The sequence below is a fragment of the Leguminivora glycinivorella genome, chromosome 21 (genome assembly GCF_023078275.1).
Source record: "Leguminivora glycinivorella isolate SPB_JAAS2020 chromosome 21, LegGlyc_1.1, whole genome shotgun sequence".
Taxonomy (NCBI): Eukaryota; Metazoa; Arthropoda; class Insecta; order Lepidoptera; family Tortricidae; genus Leguminivora; species Leguminivora glycinivorella.
The window spans coordinates 8,948,217-8,963,430 of record NC_062991.1 but is presented as its reverse complement, the minus strand read 5'-3'; the positions used below and the strand labels follow the sequence as shown (position 1 = coordinate 8,963,430).

The window sequence follows — 15,214 nt, the reverse complement described above, 5'->3', positions numbered from 1 at the left end:
TCATTGGCCGGCCGGAGTGAACACTGAGCAGGGGTCGCAGGACTCTCACCTCTGGCTTGCCTTAACCGGCCGTCCAGAGTGGGGTGCCAGAGCTATATGCTTGCAGGGTGGAAGTGAAATATGCATAAGACGCGAGTTGGCACAGTGGCTGTTTCGTACAGACTGGGTAGAAAGCGGCGCACACCTCTCCACACCCTGAGCCGCTCACGCTATGTTGTGGCCTTGTCGCTCCGTGCGAGCGGCCGTTTTCGGGGACCCATATAGTGAGTTGGCGAGTCACCACCTGCCTATTTTGTCATGTTTTGTAACATATGAGTAAGGCAGGTGCCATAGTTTTTCCAATAGCACCGGTTACGAATCCACTAGCAACTCAACATAATAGCCCGGTTTCTTTTTGTACCTTTATCTTACAATAGTTCTACACTAACCGGGGCTTGTCCTTGGGTGCATTACTATAGTGCGGACAGGGATAATCGCTGGTTTGTGTCACATTACATTTAGATTAAACTGTTCTAAAGGGCCTCTGCGCTGTTGGCTTCGGCCCCACGTATGCCTTACAAAGGTCCGGGACCCCATGGTCCCGAGATATGTAAAGAACAAACATAATAATAATAATAATAAAAAAAAAAATGACGCTGTCAACTACAAACATGTTTTGCTAATCTCTCTTAATTTTTTTTGGATATTTTGTATTTACATGTTGATTTTTGAGTTACTTTTTATGGAAACCAGAACCCAAGTCAGTTCTACATGTGACCAAACTTGTATTGGGTATATTTCATAAAAATTATCGACATGTACGACAAGACAAATATCACGGAATGATCACCAGCGGTTCTACAAAGCGCACGCCCACCACCCTCGCCCGCCTCGTCCGTCTCCTCGCAACCGCCGTCGAGCGACGAGTTCGCTACCGCGGCCGACACCAGCGAGTCGAGCGACGAGAGCGGGCCGCCGCCGCCGCCGCCACGACCACCAGCGCGACGAGGGCGGCCACCGCTGCCGGCACGCTTGGGGCCTGCGGGACATCCTGCCCCGCCCACGGCTCCCGCTGCCGGTGGTGTAGTGCGCCGCATGAGATGGTCTCAGTTGATGAACGAGAATGTCATGCGAGCGTACTATGGGGCTACAGAGGGGGGAACTAGGCTGTCCGCGTATCGTTCAAGAATGCTGCTTCTGTTTCAGACGCTTGAACCCACCACCACCGTATCGGAGCAGCGACTGTCGGATCAGGTGCGTGTCATTCAGCGGTCAAAGCGGTTGGATGACGCCACACTTGATCGGCTTCGCCAGGAGGCTCTCGCTACTCGCGCGGACCCCGCCTCGGGGCGGGATTTGCCCGCCATGTCGCCGGACCCGGTGCCCGAACCCGACCTGGCACCGGAGGCGCCGCGGGTTGATTCCGGTAACGACGGCGGGGACTTCGCGAGTCAGAGCGAGAGTGAGCCTGCCAATGAGCAACTGAGGAGGTCTTTGGAAGAGGCGATTACGCAGTATCGCTCCACAAACAACCCTAGGCCACGATTACCACGTCTGCCCATGAATAGACGCAATCTAGCGCTAATAGGAGCCTTAAATGCTTTACTAGATCCATATATGCGGACTAGTAAAGATCTAGATGATACACACTCGATCATGTACTGCGGGGCCATCGCGGCGTGCCGTGTTGCTCGAGTCAAGTTTCCGGACGCTGACCGTGCAACTAGGACCGCCGGAGGTGTCCCTGCATGGCAAGTACGGATCGAGCGTCGTATCAACTCGTTTAGGACTCTCATTGCAAAGCTGATCTGCTTCAGAGGGGGTAATAATCGCCCCCGAGTAATGCGCTTTGTGAACCAGGCGTTCGCGGGGACGGGCATCAGGCCCCGCGACTATTTGGCCAATGTCACAGAGCGCATCGACTTCCTGAAGCAGAAAGTCTATGCATGGGCAAGCCGTATTCGCCGCTACAGAAAGCGTGTGGACCGATTCCAGCAGAATCATCTTTTTCAAAGCGACCAAAGGAAAGTATACCGAAGGTGGGAGGAAACCGACCCTCGTGTGTCCGACGTGCGGCTACCGGATGCTACTGCCATGTCTGATTTCTGGCGTAGCATCTGGTCGGTGCCCGTTGAGCACACGGAGGGCGAGTGGATGGCCGTTGTCGAACGTGAGTGCGAGAACATCGAACCTATGGGGGCTATCACCATTAGCCCCGACGACGTAAGTTGTGCTACCCGTACGGCCCAGAACTGGAAAAGTCCTGGACCGGACGGATTGCACAACTTCTGGCTAAAATGGTTTCGATGCTCGCACTCGCGTTTGGCAACGCAATTTCAACAAGCCCTCGATCTTGGTTCTCTCCCACCTTCCCTAACAACTGGTGTTACTTTCCTGCTCTATAAGTCCGGTAGTACCACGGAAGCAAAAAACTACAGACCCATTACGTGCTTGCCTACACTTTACAAGCTCCTTACATCCATTTTGAGAGCAAAAATTAACGCGCATATTGTCGCTAACAACATTCTGGCTCCCGCTCAAAATGGATGTAGGGTTGGGTCCCGTGGTACTAAAGAGCTCCTCCTCATAGACATGACCATCTGCCAACAAGTTCGGCGGAACAGGGGAGCCATCTCGGCCGCTTGGATTGACTATAAGAAGGCCTATGATTCGGTGCCTCATTCATGGCTGAGAAGGGTATTGGAGCTGTATAAACTTGATGCAGCTTTAATATCCTTCCTGGCTGCATGTATGAGGCAGTGGACTACAGTCCTTCGTCAACCAGGAGGCAGGGATGACCCCCTGGCCCGCAGGACTTCATAAGGATTGAGCGAGGAATATTCCAGGGTGACAGTTTGAGTCCATTATGGTTCTGCCTAGCTCTGAATCCCCTCAGCACGCTGCTGAAGGATTCTGGGCTAGGTTGCCGGCTTCGGAGAGAGGGTGAAGTCATCTCTCACCTTCTGTACATGGACGATCTCAAACTATTTGCACCGAACGCCCAAGACCTGATGGTGCTATTGAAAACCACAGAAGTTTTCAGTACCGCCATCAGAATGGAGTTTGGTGTCGATAAGTGTGCGGTTATGCATGTACAGCGGGGGAGGTTGTAAATTCAGAAAATTTACAACTTTCTGAGACGATGTCGTTCAGATCTATCTCTGAATCAGAAACCTATAAGTACCTTGGTATGTCACAGTCGTTGGGTATTGAGGATGTTGGCATTAGACGGTCGGTGAAGGAGCGCTTTTTCAGTCGGCTCACAAAAGTCCTTAACAGTCTTTTGTCAGGAGGCAACAAAGTGCGCGCCTTTAACGCCTGGGTAATGCCTCTACTCACATACTCCTTTGGCATACTACGGTGGACCCAGACTGAGCTGGACGCCCTGGATCGGAGGGTCCGTTCACTGCTTACCACACATCGTATGTTACACCCGCGCTCGTCTGTTATGAGATTGTACATCCCACGGAAGTGCGGAGGTCGAGGCTTCCTAAACGCCAAAGATCTCCACAACCGTGAGGTGTACAATCTCAGGAATTACTTCCTTAACAACGAGTGTGGGATGCATCGTGATGTGGTGGCAGTTGACGGAAACCTCACGCCGCTCTCCTTGGCGAAAGAGAACTGGCGCAAACCTGTGGTACTAAGTACTGCGGACCGCAAGGCGGTATGGGAGAGCAAGCAGCTACACGGGCGGTTCTACAAGGCCCTCACGGGACCCGATGTAGACCTGCTCGCATCGGTGAACTGGTTACGATTCGGGGACCTCTTCGGAGAAACCGAGGGTTTTGCCTGTGCAATTGCGGACGAAGTTATGATGACGAACAACTACCGGAAATATATCCTGAAGGACGGTACGGTCGACATTTGTCGGGCATGCCGCCGTCCCGGAGAGTCACTCAGGCATATCATTTCCGGTTGTTCTCATCTTGCTAACGGCGAGTACCTGCACAGACATAATCTCGTAGCCAGGATTATTCACCAGCAACTTGCTCTTCAATACGGCCTTGTGGACCGCGAAGTACCGTACTACAAGTACTTGCCTGCGCCAGTTCTTGAAAATGGTCGTGCCACGCTCTATTGGGATCGATCTATTATCACTGACAGGACTATTGTAGCCAATAAGCCTGACATTGTGATAATAGATCGACCGCAACGCCGGGCCGTGCTCGTTGACATCACCATCCCCCATGATGAGAATCTCGTGAAAGCCGAGAAGGACAAGTCCAGTAAGTACCTAGACTTGGCTCACGAGATAACCGCCATGTGGGATGTTGATTCAACGATCATTGTTCCGATAGTCGTTTCAGCGAACGGTCTCATAGCGAAGAGTCTCGATCAACATCTTAAGAGACTCTCGCTAGGTGGCTGGATCAAGGGCCAGATGCAGAAGGCGGTGATCTTGGACACGGCGCGGATAGTCCGACGGTTCCTCTCTCTGCAGCCCTAACCACCGGCAGCTTGGGCCCTGCCCGCTGCTGGCGGCACCCTAGGTTAGGTTTTTTATAATGTGTTTATATGTTTTTTATATTGTTTTGTATGTGTTTTTGTATTTTACTTTTATATTCATATTATAAAAAGCTTAACCTAAGAAGCAAAATAAATAAAGGAAATAATAATAATAATCATTTATTTCAGACCAGGTCCATATACATTTAAAATATACAAAAAATTCACAAAATTTACAAAACAAAAAAACGTGTGGACTGAGTGAGCACTTACAAAAATTTATTATAAAAAAACCTGACACGTTAAGTGGTTCGTTTTGTATTTTACAAATTCCCATTTCACTTTTACTAAACTATACACATATAATAGCGGTCTAAATCTTATGTTTTTCATCAAAATTCGGCTTTTCAAAAGTGTGAGGATTGAGTGAGCATAAGAAACTATTTGTAAAAAATTAAATACGTCACTAGGTGATCTAAAATTTATAGAGGTAAGTTGGCAATTTTTTTACTAAATATTAGTATATAAATATTACATGTTAAATGAATACATTCACTATTTTTGTTGGTAGTTTGTGAGAACTGAGTGAGGACATGTTAATGGCTGTATCTTTTGATTTATCTTTTTACAAATTCAGAGATTCGTTTTACAATTGTTTTAGAACTTTAACTAAATGATCAGCATATTTTTTTTTTTTTCGGAAGGTGCTCACTCAATCGACACGCACACCAGCTACCAGATCCCGTGTTGCTACTTACACGAAAACGGTCTTAGGAGACCTTTCTTCGATTTTCAATTTATGAAAAATTGGCGTTTACAGATTTTGGGAATAACAGACAGGGTGCGAGAAAAAAGTCATTTTTCACAAACTTTTTTTTTGACGCCAATCGATCCCATTCCTATCAAGGAACCCTGTATGGGACCAAAAAAAATCCGGCTAGAAAAGTCACAAATCGCGAAAAACTTCCCACGCAATTTGTACTTATAAAAAAAAAAATTTCACATGGTATTTTTCGGATGCCAATCCTATTCAGGATATGGATAGTTTCTTTGGGCTGAACTTGCGGTAATGACACATGACACAATGACAAATTGAAGAAAACTTTTCCACATTTTCCCCATAGTAGGTAAAATTTATGGAAAATGTATCCATTGATTTGTGGGCTTTTAGTGCACTGCCGTGAGTTGACCCCTAAGCTAGTATTGATACTGAATAGGAATGGAATCGATAACCATAAAAAAAACATCATGTGAAAAAAAAATTTCATATAAATTGTATGGGAAAAGTTTTTTGCGATTTGTGACTTTTGCCGGAAAATTTTTTTGGGCCCATACAAGCTTTTGATCTTGGATGGAATGGGATCGATTGGCGCAAAAAAAAAGTTTGTCAAAAATGCCCTTTTTCTCGCAACCTGTATGTTTTTTTCAAAATCTGTAAATGCCATTTCTCATCAATTTGAAATCGAGGGAAGGTCTCTTTAGACCATTTTCGCGTAGGACCACGGAATCTCATAGCTGCCCTGCCCTTACTGACCCGCTATCAAAATACACTCTGTATTTTACCATAAACAAGAGCCTTAGAGTGAGTTACAGATCCTTTAGATATTTAACATCGTATTTCTTCGGAATCTTTCGTCAGTCAACCTGAGTACCTACCGTTTGTCGAGACTACAAAAAATAGTCATACTTGTTATGGAGAATTTTTGGCCAAAGGCTGCACTTTTGGATGGAAGCAAGCCGCTTTGCATGGTGATAGTAGACATCATAGTAAACGATTTTTTCCGAGGATATCGAAATTTCATCCCTTAGGAAGCCGAGCGTAGCGAGGTATTTTATGAAAATGAAAAAAATTCTATCTTTTTATTGTATCGTCCGATTTTGACAAAACGTATCTCAAATGAAAGGTATTGATTTGTGTAATTTAAAAAAAATACAAAGAAAAAAAATTTGAAAGAAAAGTAAGAAAAAAAATAAAAAAAGTAAATTTACGTCTCGCACTGAATAACTTCAAAGAATGACAGACAAAATGTACAATGTCGATATACGAGTTTTTTTTAATCGAAGACAGATACATTTTTAGTTGAAAACTGAAGACCGCATCGAAATCAGATTAGCATTTTTTAAGATACAAGTTGCCAAAGTTGGGAAAGATCGCTTTATATGGCCACTTTGAAATTCCTTTGCCAGAAAGTCAGAAATAATATGTTTTTCATACAGAAAAATACATGACACAGAAAAATACATAGTAACAGTACACATCAAAATAAAATTAAAAATTCCGAGGATATTATAATTTAATCCCTTAGAACGACGAGCGTAGCGATGGATCGGCGTTACGAAAACCGAAAAAAAATCTCATGTCATTTTTTGTACGTCGTCCGATTTTGACAAAACATGTTTCATTTGAAAGGTATTACTTTATGTAACAAAAAAAAAATATTGTAACAAAAAAAAAATTGAAAAAAAAAAAATGTAATATTTTTTAAAAAAAAACCTTAATTTTCGTATCACACTGAATAACCGCAAAAAACGGTAGACACGGTGTATAATTTCGATATATGATTTTTTAAAATTAAAGACAAATAAATGCATGATTATAAACTAAAAACCGAATCGAAATCGAATCAGTAGTTTTTAAGATGCAAGTTGTCAAAGTTGGCTTAGTTTGTTTATATGGTCGCTTATAAATTCCTTAGCCAGAAAGCCAGTTAAAAGTATGCATAGGTAATTAATAGACATCATTATAAACATTTTTTACAAGGATATAAAAATTTCATTCCTTAGAAACCCTTAGAAAGACGATCCAATAAAAAAAAACTGCCTTTTTTAGGGTTCCGTAGTCAACTAGGAACCCTTATAGTTTCGCCATGTCTGTCTGTCCGTCCGTCCGTCCGTCCGTCCGTCCGTCCGTCCGTCCGTCCGCGGATAATCTCAGTAACCGTAAGCACTAGAAAGCTGAAATTTGGTACCAATATGTATATCAATCACGCCAACAAAGTGCAAAAATAAAAAAATGGAAAAAAATGTTTTATTAGGGTACCCCCCCCCTACATGTAAAGTGGGGGCTGATATATTTTTTCATTCCAACCCCAACGTGTGATATACTGTTGGATAGGTATTTAAAAATGAGTAAGGGTTTACTAAGATCGTTTTTTGATAATATTAATATTTTCGGAAATAATCGCTCTTAAAGGAAAAAAAAGTGCGTCCCCCCCCCTCTAACTTTTGAACCATATGTTTAAAAAATATGAAAAAAATCACAAAAGTAGAACTTTATAAAGACTTTTTAGGAAAAATGTTTCGAACTTGATAGGTTCAGTAGTTTTTGAGAAAAATACGGAAAACTACGGAACCCTACACTGAGCGTGGCCCGACACGCTCTTGGCCGGTTTTTATTTTGTTTTTCGTAACAGACATCGCTACGCTCGGCTTTCCAAGGGATGAATTTTTTATATCCTCGTAAAAAATTGTTTATTATGATGTCTATTACCTATGCATACTTTTAACTGTAAGAAAAATATAATGTTTCTGACTTTCTGCCTAAGGAATTTATAAGCGACCATATTAAACAAACTAAGCCAACTTTGACAACTTGCATCTTAAAAACTACTGATTCGATTTCGATTCGGTTTTTAGTTTATAATCATGCATTTATTTGTCTTTAATTTAAAAAAAATCATATATCGAAATTATACACCGTGTCTACCGTTTTTTGCGGTTATTCAGTGTGATTGGGCGGAGGCGGGTCCATGTGCAAGTGATAATTTGCGACCGGTCGCTCCTTGCGGTGGGTCTGTCTCTATGTCAGATACCTGTCCGGTAGCTGGCATGGTGAATGGTCTCGGGAGTAGCACAGGTTGCAGAGATCCCCGAGGCAAAACTGGTTGTGCTCCTTCCCGAGGTTACCGCCTGTTAACTGCCTGGTTCTACCGTAGAAACAGGTAAGAACGGAAACAACCAGTTGAACCTTCGTAGGGCAAGTTTTGCAAGGGAGCAGACACAAGGACCGGAAGTAGGTGTTGTCATCCGGATGACTGCACCTCCAACTGGGCCAAGTGAGTGAACCATTGTAAAACACCCTTAGTGTAATCCCAACCTATCCATATCCCTCAGATGGGTCGCAATGTTTGCCATCATGATGACGCCGCTGTAGGCTTGACTTCTTTATGAGGACGAGTCTGTAGGGGTGGGATGGTGATGGCAAACAACGATCCGTATCCCGTATAATCAGCCGTAGGCGATGACGTGGCATGTCGCAGCGGGCTTCCCATCCACAAAGAAGGATGGGAGGCGGTAGAATGCCACCCGCGTGTTTGTGCCGTGCGCGGGGACCCGTACGGGTGGAGAAGGAGATCCTGGGAGTCTAGGCGAAGCAGGGGTCTGCGGTCGTTATCCCTGTTAGGCGAAGCTCCTTTGGCTCCATATTCATCTCACACGGGCGGTCTTAGTCTAGCCAGCTAGGATCAATCGGCTGCCGTGTCCAGTCAGATGGCCACAAGGTTAGTTCTCTGGGGTGTAGGGGTCTGTAATCGGCGGAGCACGATTCACTGCGTCGGCTGAGGAGCTGACCAGGGTTTTGGCACCGTGCGGATTCACAGACAACGCATCCTGGATTACTATAGCAGACTTGGTAGCCCTAATGCTTCAATGCATTCCAAATGTGTGGCTCCGTGGTGGGTGGGGAACCAGTTTGCTGAAATTTTTCATTGTCTTTTTATGGATACAAAAGTACCTGTAACGACGGGGGGAGGGGACGCCGTACCCGTACGGGATGAGGCGAAGGCGCATAGCGCAAAGGTTGCTGCACCAGCGATTAGTGGGGCTGTCTGTGACAGATCCACGAGCGTTGGCAGCGGCAACACGTGGACGTCCGCTAGGACGGGGGCCAAGCGTAGGGGCCACGGCGGAGCTGGCCATCCCAACAGCACCAACCCGTCTCTTCCCTTAGGGTTGAAGAGTGGGGGCGCAAAGCAAGCACCCCTCGGGGAGCCGACTAGCGCTGGTGCTGGGGGATGGGCCGCGGAGCAACGGCCAACTGCGGGAGGGACGTGCCGCTTCCAAATTCTGGTGGGGCGGCTCCGGGCGCCATTGACGACGCTACTGCACCCCAGGGTGTGGATGCGCAGTCGGGTGGAGGAGTAGCCCCAACCAGGAGGCAGAAGAGGCGTGCGAAGGCGCGGGCGAACCGAGACGCGCAAGAGGGGGCCGGACCCTCCACTAGTGGGGCGGGGAGGCAGGCAACTAAGAGGTCACTGGGGGCCAGTGGCGACTCTTCTCTGCTCGCTGGCGACCACAAGCGAACAAGGGTGGGGGGGACGTTCGCTGAGGTAGCGGCGAGCGAGAAGATGGCCATCGTCCCAGTGACCTTTCCAGAGGAGAAGGTGTTGTTGGAGCATAGGTCGGCCATAGTGAGCGTCCTGCTCGTGGCGTTAGACGAGGCGGCCGATCCTATGCCCGACATCACGTTAGGTGCTGTCACGGGGGGTGCGCTTCACATCACCTGCGGAGGAAGCGACGCAGTGGGATGGCTCCGCTCGGTGATCGGAAGAGGAGAGATCGGCGGGCGGCGCCTGAAAGTCGTGGCTGCCAAAGATCTGCCGAAACCGGTCAAGATGGCCTGGCGTACGGCGATTGATGGCAGTCAGGACGTGGCGCTGGCTCTGCGGGTGATGCAGAGGCGCAACCCCAAACTCCGCACCGACGAGTGGAAGGTGGTCGACACCGTGATGTCGGAGCTGAACACCAGGCGCATCGTCCTGATGGACCAGGTGTCAGCTGACGTCATCAGGGAGGCCGGCTACGTTCTGCACTCGGGGCTCGACACCAGCCACTTCAAGCTCCTGGAGACGGGGAAGGAGCGTGAGCATGAAGAGGCTGGGGTGGAGCCCGGTACGGACGGGGGGGAGGGGGACTCGGCGGCCGACAAGGCTGCGGGCGCCGCGGGGGCGGCGACGGGGGAGGCCCCGGAGCGGGACGCGCCGCCTGGCGCTCCTGCGGAGGTGGCTGGGGACCGGTCGGAGGCGGGGGAAGTGGTGCTAGTCGGGGAGAGTCTCGCTGGGCTGCGCTGGGCCCGAGAGTCGTCACCGATCTCGTCGATGGCGGGCTCGGAGGACCTGCGCGGTCTGGAAGAACTCTACCTGGAGGGCACCACTTCGCCCATGTCCTGCGACAACACGGTCCAGGAGGTGGCCGCTGATCTCAGCACCACCAAACACTAACCGCCGTAATGGAGGGGCTAAGGTGTGTACAAATAAATTTACAACACAATAAGGCCGCCACTGCCCTTCTGGCCAGGCAGCTAAAAAGCGACAAGTTCGACATTGCCCTTATTCAGGAACCATATATTTACAAGGGAGAGATAAGAGGCTTGAATGGTACTGGCGGGACGATACTGTATATCTGCTCCGAAAGTAATATGAGGACATGTATTTATGTTAAAACCGGCATTGATGCTATGCTTCTAAATGCTTTCTGTTCCAGGGATCTGACCACGGTCAAGATCCAGAATAAAGGGGGGTAAGGCACTAGTCATCTCATCAGCCTACCTTCCTTACGAGGCGGCGGATCCCATCACCACACAACTGCGGGATCTCGTCGACTACGGCAGCCGGGCGAACACTGACCTGATCATCGGCTGCGATGCGAATGCACACCACGTCATCTGGGGAAGCTCGGATGTCAACAGAAGAGGAGAGAAGGTACTGGAATTCCTGGTAAGCTCTTCACTACAACTCTTGAATAAAGGCAATGAGCCGACATTCGTCAATGCTAGGCGAGGTGAGGTCATTGATATAACGCTAGCGTCCAACAACGCAAGTAATAAAGTTAGTTCATGGCATGTCTCTGGGGAGATTTCTTTATCGGACCATAGATATATATGCTTTAGGTATACCACTAAGATCAAAGTAGAAGTTATACTAAAACGGAATCCCAGGAATACCAACTGGTTATCGTTCAAGGATGACCTTAAGGCGGACCTGGGAAACCCCAATGGTAAGCTAAACTCTATTATTGACATAGAACTTGAAGCTGACAAAATAGGGCAAGCCGTCCATACGGCTTGGACAAATAACTGCCCGGAAAAGAAAATCCTGGCGAAGAAGGTACCCTGGTGGAATCCGGAGATAGCAAAACTCAGGAAAGAAACTAGGGCTGTCTTTAACGATGCCAAAAGAAGTAATGATTTTGAGCTCTACGCGCGAAAACTCACAGAGTATAGCAAGGCAGTGAGAAAAGCGAAAAGGAAAGCGTGGAAAAACCACTGCGATCAAATCGGTTCCATTCCGGAAGGCATGAGACTCACGAAGGCACTAGCCACAACGAAGTCAGTCCCACTCACCTCTATTAGAAGGAGTGATGGTGGAATGACTGAAACGGGGCTAGAGACCCTCAAGGTGATGTGTGCCACACACTTTCCAGGCTCGATAATAAATCAGAGTGTACCAGACGATGAACCAATTAGTGTTACGGAACAGTGCACTCGCCGACCAGGCATAATTGGGACACGTCGAAAAAGGTAGTAGACCACAACAAAATACAATGGGCATTATCGACATTTCAGCCATATAAAGCCCCGGGGCCAGATGGAATCTACCCCATACTACTACGAGAAGGCGCTAACGTACTTATACCCCACTTGAGTAGACTGTACAAAGCGTGTATTGCCTTCGGACATGTACCACGTGCATGGAGGTTAGTAAAGGTAACATACTTGCCCAAACCAGGCAAAGAGGATTACACAGAAGCCAAATCATATAGGCCCATAAGTCTATCATCATTTCTCCTTAAAACTTTGGAGAAACTGGTGGACAGACACATCAGGGATGGTCCGCTCAAGAGACATCCACTACACCGCTTGCAATGTGCATACCAGCCGGGCAAGTCCACGGAGACAGCACTACACCTGGTGACAACTAGAGCGGAGCAGGCCATAGAAAACAAAGAACTATGTCTTGCTGCATTTCTGGATGTCGAAGGTGCCTTTGATCGCACCACATATGGTGCAATCAATAATGCTGCACTCAAACATGGCATAGAACCTACCATCTGCCGCTGGATAGGTAATATGTTGAACAGCCGGCTAATTAAGTCCTCCCTCATGGGGGAAGAATTACTAGCCACAGCAACAAAAGGTTGTCCACAAGGTGGGGTTCTCTCTCCGACTCTATGGAGCCTGGTAGTGAACTCACTTTTGGAAGAACTAAATAAGGGCCCAGTATATACAGTGGGTTATGCAGATGATTTAGTGATACTCATAAACGGGAAATTCCCGGGAACGGTGTCAGAAATCATGAATACAGCACTGAGGCAAGTGGAGAGGTGGTGTAACCACCAACAACTCTCCATCAATCCAGGCAAAACAGTGGTAGTACCGTTTACCAGGAAAAGGGCCCTTACTGGCATGGAGCAACTAAGGCTCTATGGAAGGGTACTTGAACTTTCCAATGAAGTGAAATATCTAGGGGTAACACTAGACAAAGAACTGAACTGGAAAAGACACGTCGAACTGACCACAGCCAAGGCACTTAGAGTGTTTGGAATGTGTAGGTCAGCTTACGGCAAAACATGGGGTTTAAACCCAAAGGTACTAAGGTGGATCTACACCATGATGGTGAGACCTATAATCCTGTACGGAAGCCTGGCCTGGTGGCCAAGGACATTACTGAGCACATGCAAGGATGTCCTCATGAAGGTACAAAGGACAGCATGCATGGCTATAACGGGTGCGTTCAGAACGACGCCAACAGCAGCATTGGAGGTACTATTGGATCTCCCGCCGCTACATCTAGTGATACAGTCTGAGGCACTGAAATCGCTACACCGGCTGGCTTTAACAGGCCTCTGGAGCGATAGCATGCCGAAGACTAAACACACAAGCATGGAATACAACAATTCTATGGGAAGGCTGATGAGTATGGGCTGCGACAAAATGCAACCGAAATTCATCTTCCACAAAAACTTCAAAACCAAAGTCCATACTAGAGCCGAATGGAAGGAGGGGCTGGAGACACCCACCCCTGATGACAACACCATCATCTGGTATACAGACGGGTCCAAGATGGCATCTGGTACGGGCGCAGGCATTTATGCAAATGACTACAGTGGTAGTATCAGCATGGGCAATTATGCCACGGTCTTCCAAGCCGAGACATATGCAATAATTGCCTGTGTACATGAGAATATAGTTAGACAAATCCAAGGTAAGACTATCTATATACTCAGCGACAGTCAAGCGGCACTCAAAGCCTTCACATCGCCCAGAGTTACCTCTAGACTGGTATTAAACGGCATCCAAGCTCTTAACAAGCTTGGAAGGCAAAACAAGGTGCAACTGGTATGGATACCGGGGCACGAAGGCTTCATTGGCAATGAAAACGCTGATGAACTTGCCAAGGCCGGATCTGAAGACAACTTCATAGGTCCGGAACCTTATGTGGGCCTTTCACAAGGAACCATCAGAATGGCTATGAAAGACCAAACAAGGCTAGTCACCAAAAAGAGTGGGATGCCCTGGTTGGTCTGAAGCATTCAAAGCTCTTTATGCAGAGGGTAGACTCTGGATGGAGCAAAAAGCTAGGGAAGCTAGGCAAAAGACAACTCCAAATTATAACGGGGGTGTTCACAGGCCATTACGGGGTCAAAGGAATTTTGGCCAAGATGGGACACGCCGACAACACTGATTGTCGCATGTGTGGCGAAGAGGAAGAGACCGTCAGACATTTAATGTGTGAATGTCACGCCCTCGCCAGACAAAGAATGAAGAACTTTGGAGCAGGCTACCTGGCACCGAAGGACTTCAGAGAGCTACCCATGAGCCTCATCATCCGATACGTGGAGATGGTCGAGAAGCTCCTGAATAGCTGAAGGATCTTAGGATCGTAGGGGGTAATTGCACAAAAGATCCCGATGGGTCGAAGTGTATCCGTAAGGGCCCCCGCAGATTTAAGATAAGATAAGATAAGATACTATGTATTTTTCTGTGTCAGAAAAACATATTATTTCTGACTTTCTGGCAAAGGAATTTCAAAGTGGCCATATAAAGCGATCTTTCCCAACTTTGGCAACTTGTATCTTAAAAAATGCATATCCGATTTCAATGCGGACTTCAGTTTTCAACTACAAATTTATCTGTCTTCGATTAAAAAAAACTCTTATATCGACATTGTACATTTTGTCTGTCATTCTTTGAAGTTATTCAGTGCGAGACGTAAATTTACTTTTTTTTTATTTTTTTCTTACTTTTCTTTCAAAATTTTTTTCTTTGTATTTTTTTAATTACACAAATTAATACCTTTCATTTGAGATAAGTTTTGTCAAAATCGGACTACACAATAAAAAGATAGAATTTTTTTTTTTTAATTTTCATCGGAAAAAAACACCTTGCTACGCTCGGCTTCCTAAGGGATGAAATTTCATTGTATGTTTGAGAAAAGCACTATACATGCCTCGGCGTGAAAACGGATTCCCGGCCTCGATATCCTCGGAAAAAATCGTTTACTATGATGTCTACTATCACCATGCAAAGCGGCTTGCTTCCATCCAAAAGTGCAGCTTTTTTTTCATAACTAGTATGACTAAAAAGTTTTAATAAATTATACACGGCCTCAAACGCGCAAACCAGTAAAATACAGGTAAGTATCATCAGTGAAATATGTACCTATATAACAAATACTCCTAAACTTATTAAAATTAAATAATTTGTCTCATGATTGATGGAGAGCATCGATCTATGGAGAGTTGTATAACTGATACGATCTTTAATTGCTTGAAATGGGATTTTGAAGAG

At 46.7% G+C, this 15,214-nt stretch overlaps 1 protein-coding gene across 1 annotated transcript; it reads left to right on the top strand.

The window, feature by feature from the left end:
- Nucleotides 1-9,440: 9,440 nt before the first annotated feature.
- On the top strand, nt 9,441-10,945 carry LOC125237583. Its single transcript, XM_048144714.1, has 2 exons — nt 9,441-10,668; nt 10,909-10,945. The coding sequence occupies exon 1, from the start codon at nt 9,441-9,443 to the stop codon at nt 10,644-10,646; it is 1,206 nt and encodes a 401-aa protein (XP_048000671.1). The 3' UTR covers nt 10,647-10,668; nt 10,909-10,945.
- Nucleotides 10,946-15,214: the final 4,269 nt, after the last annotated feature.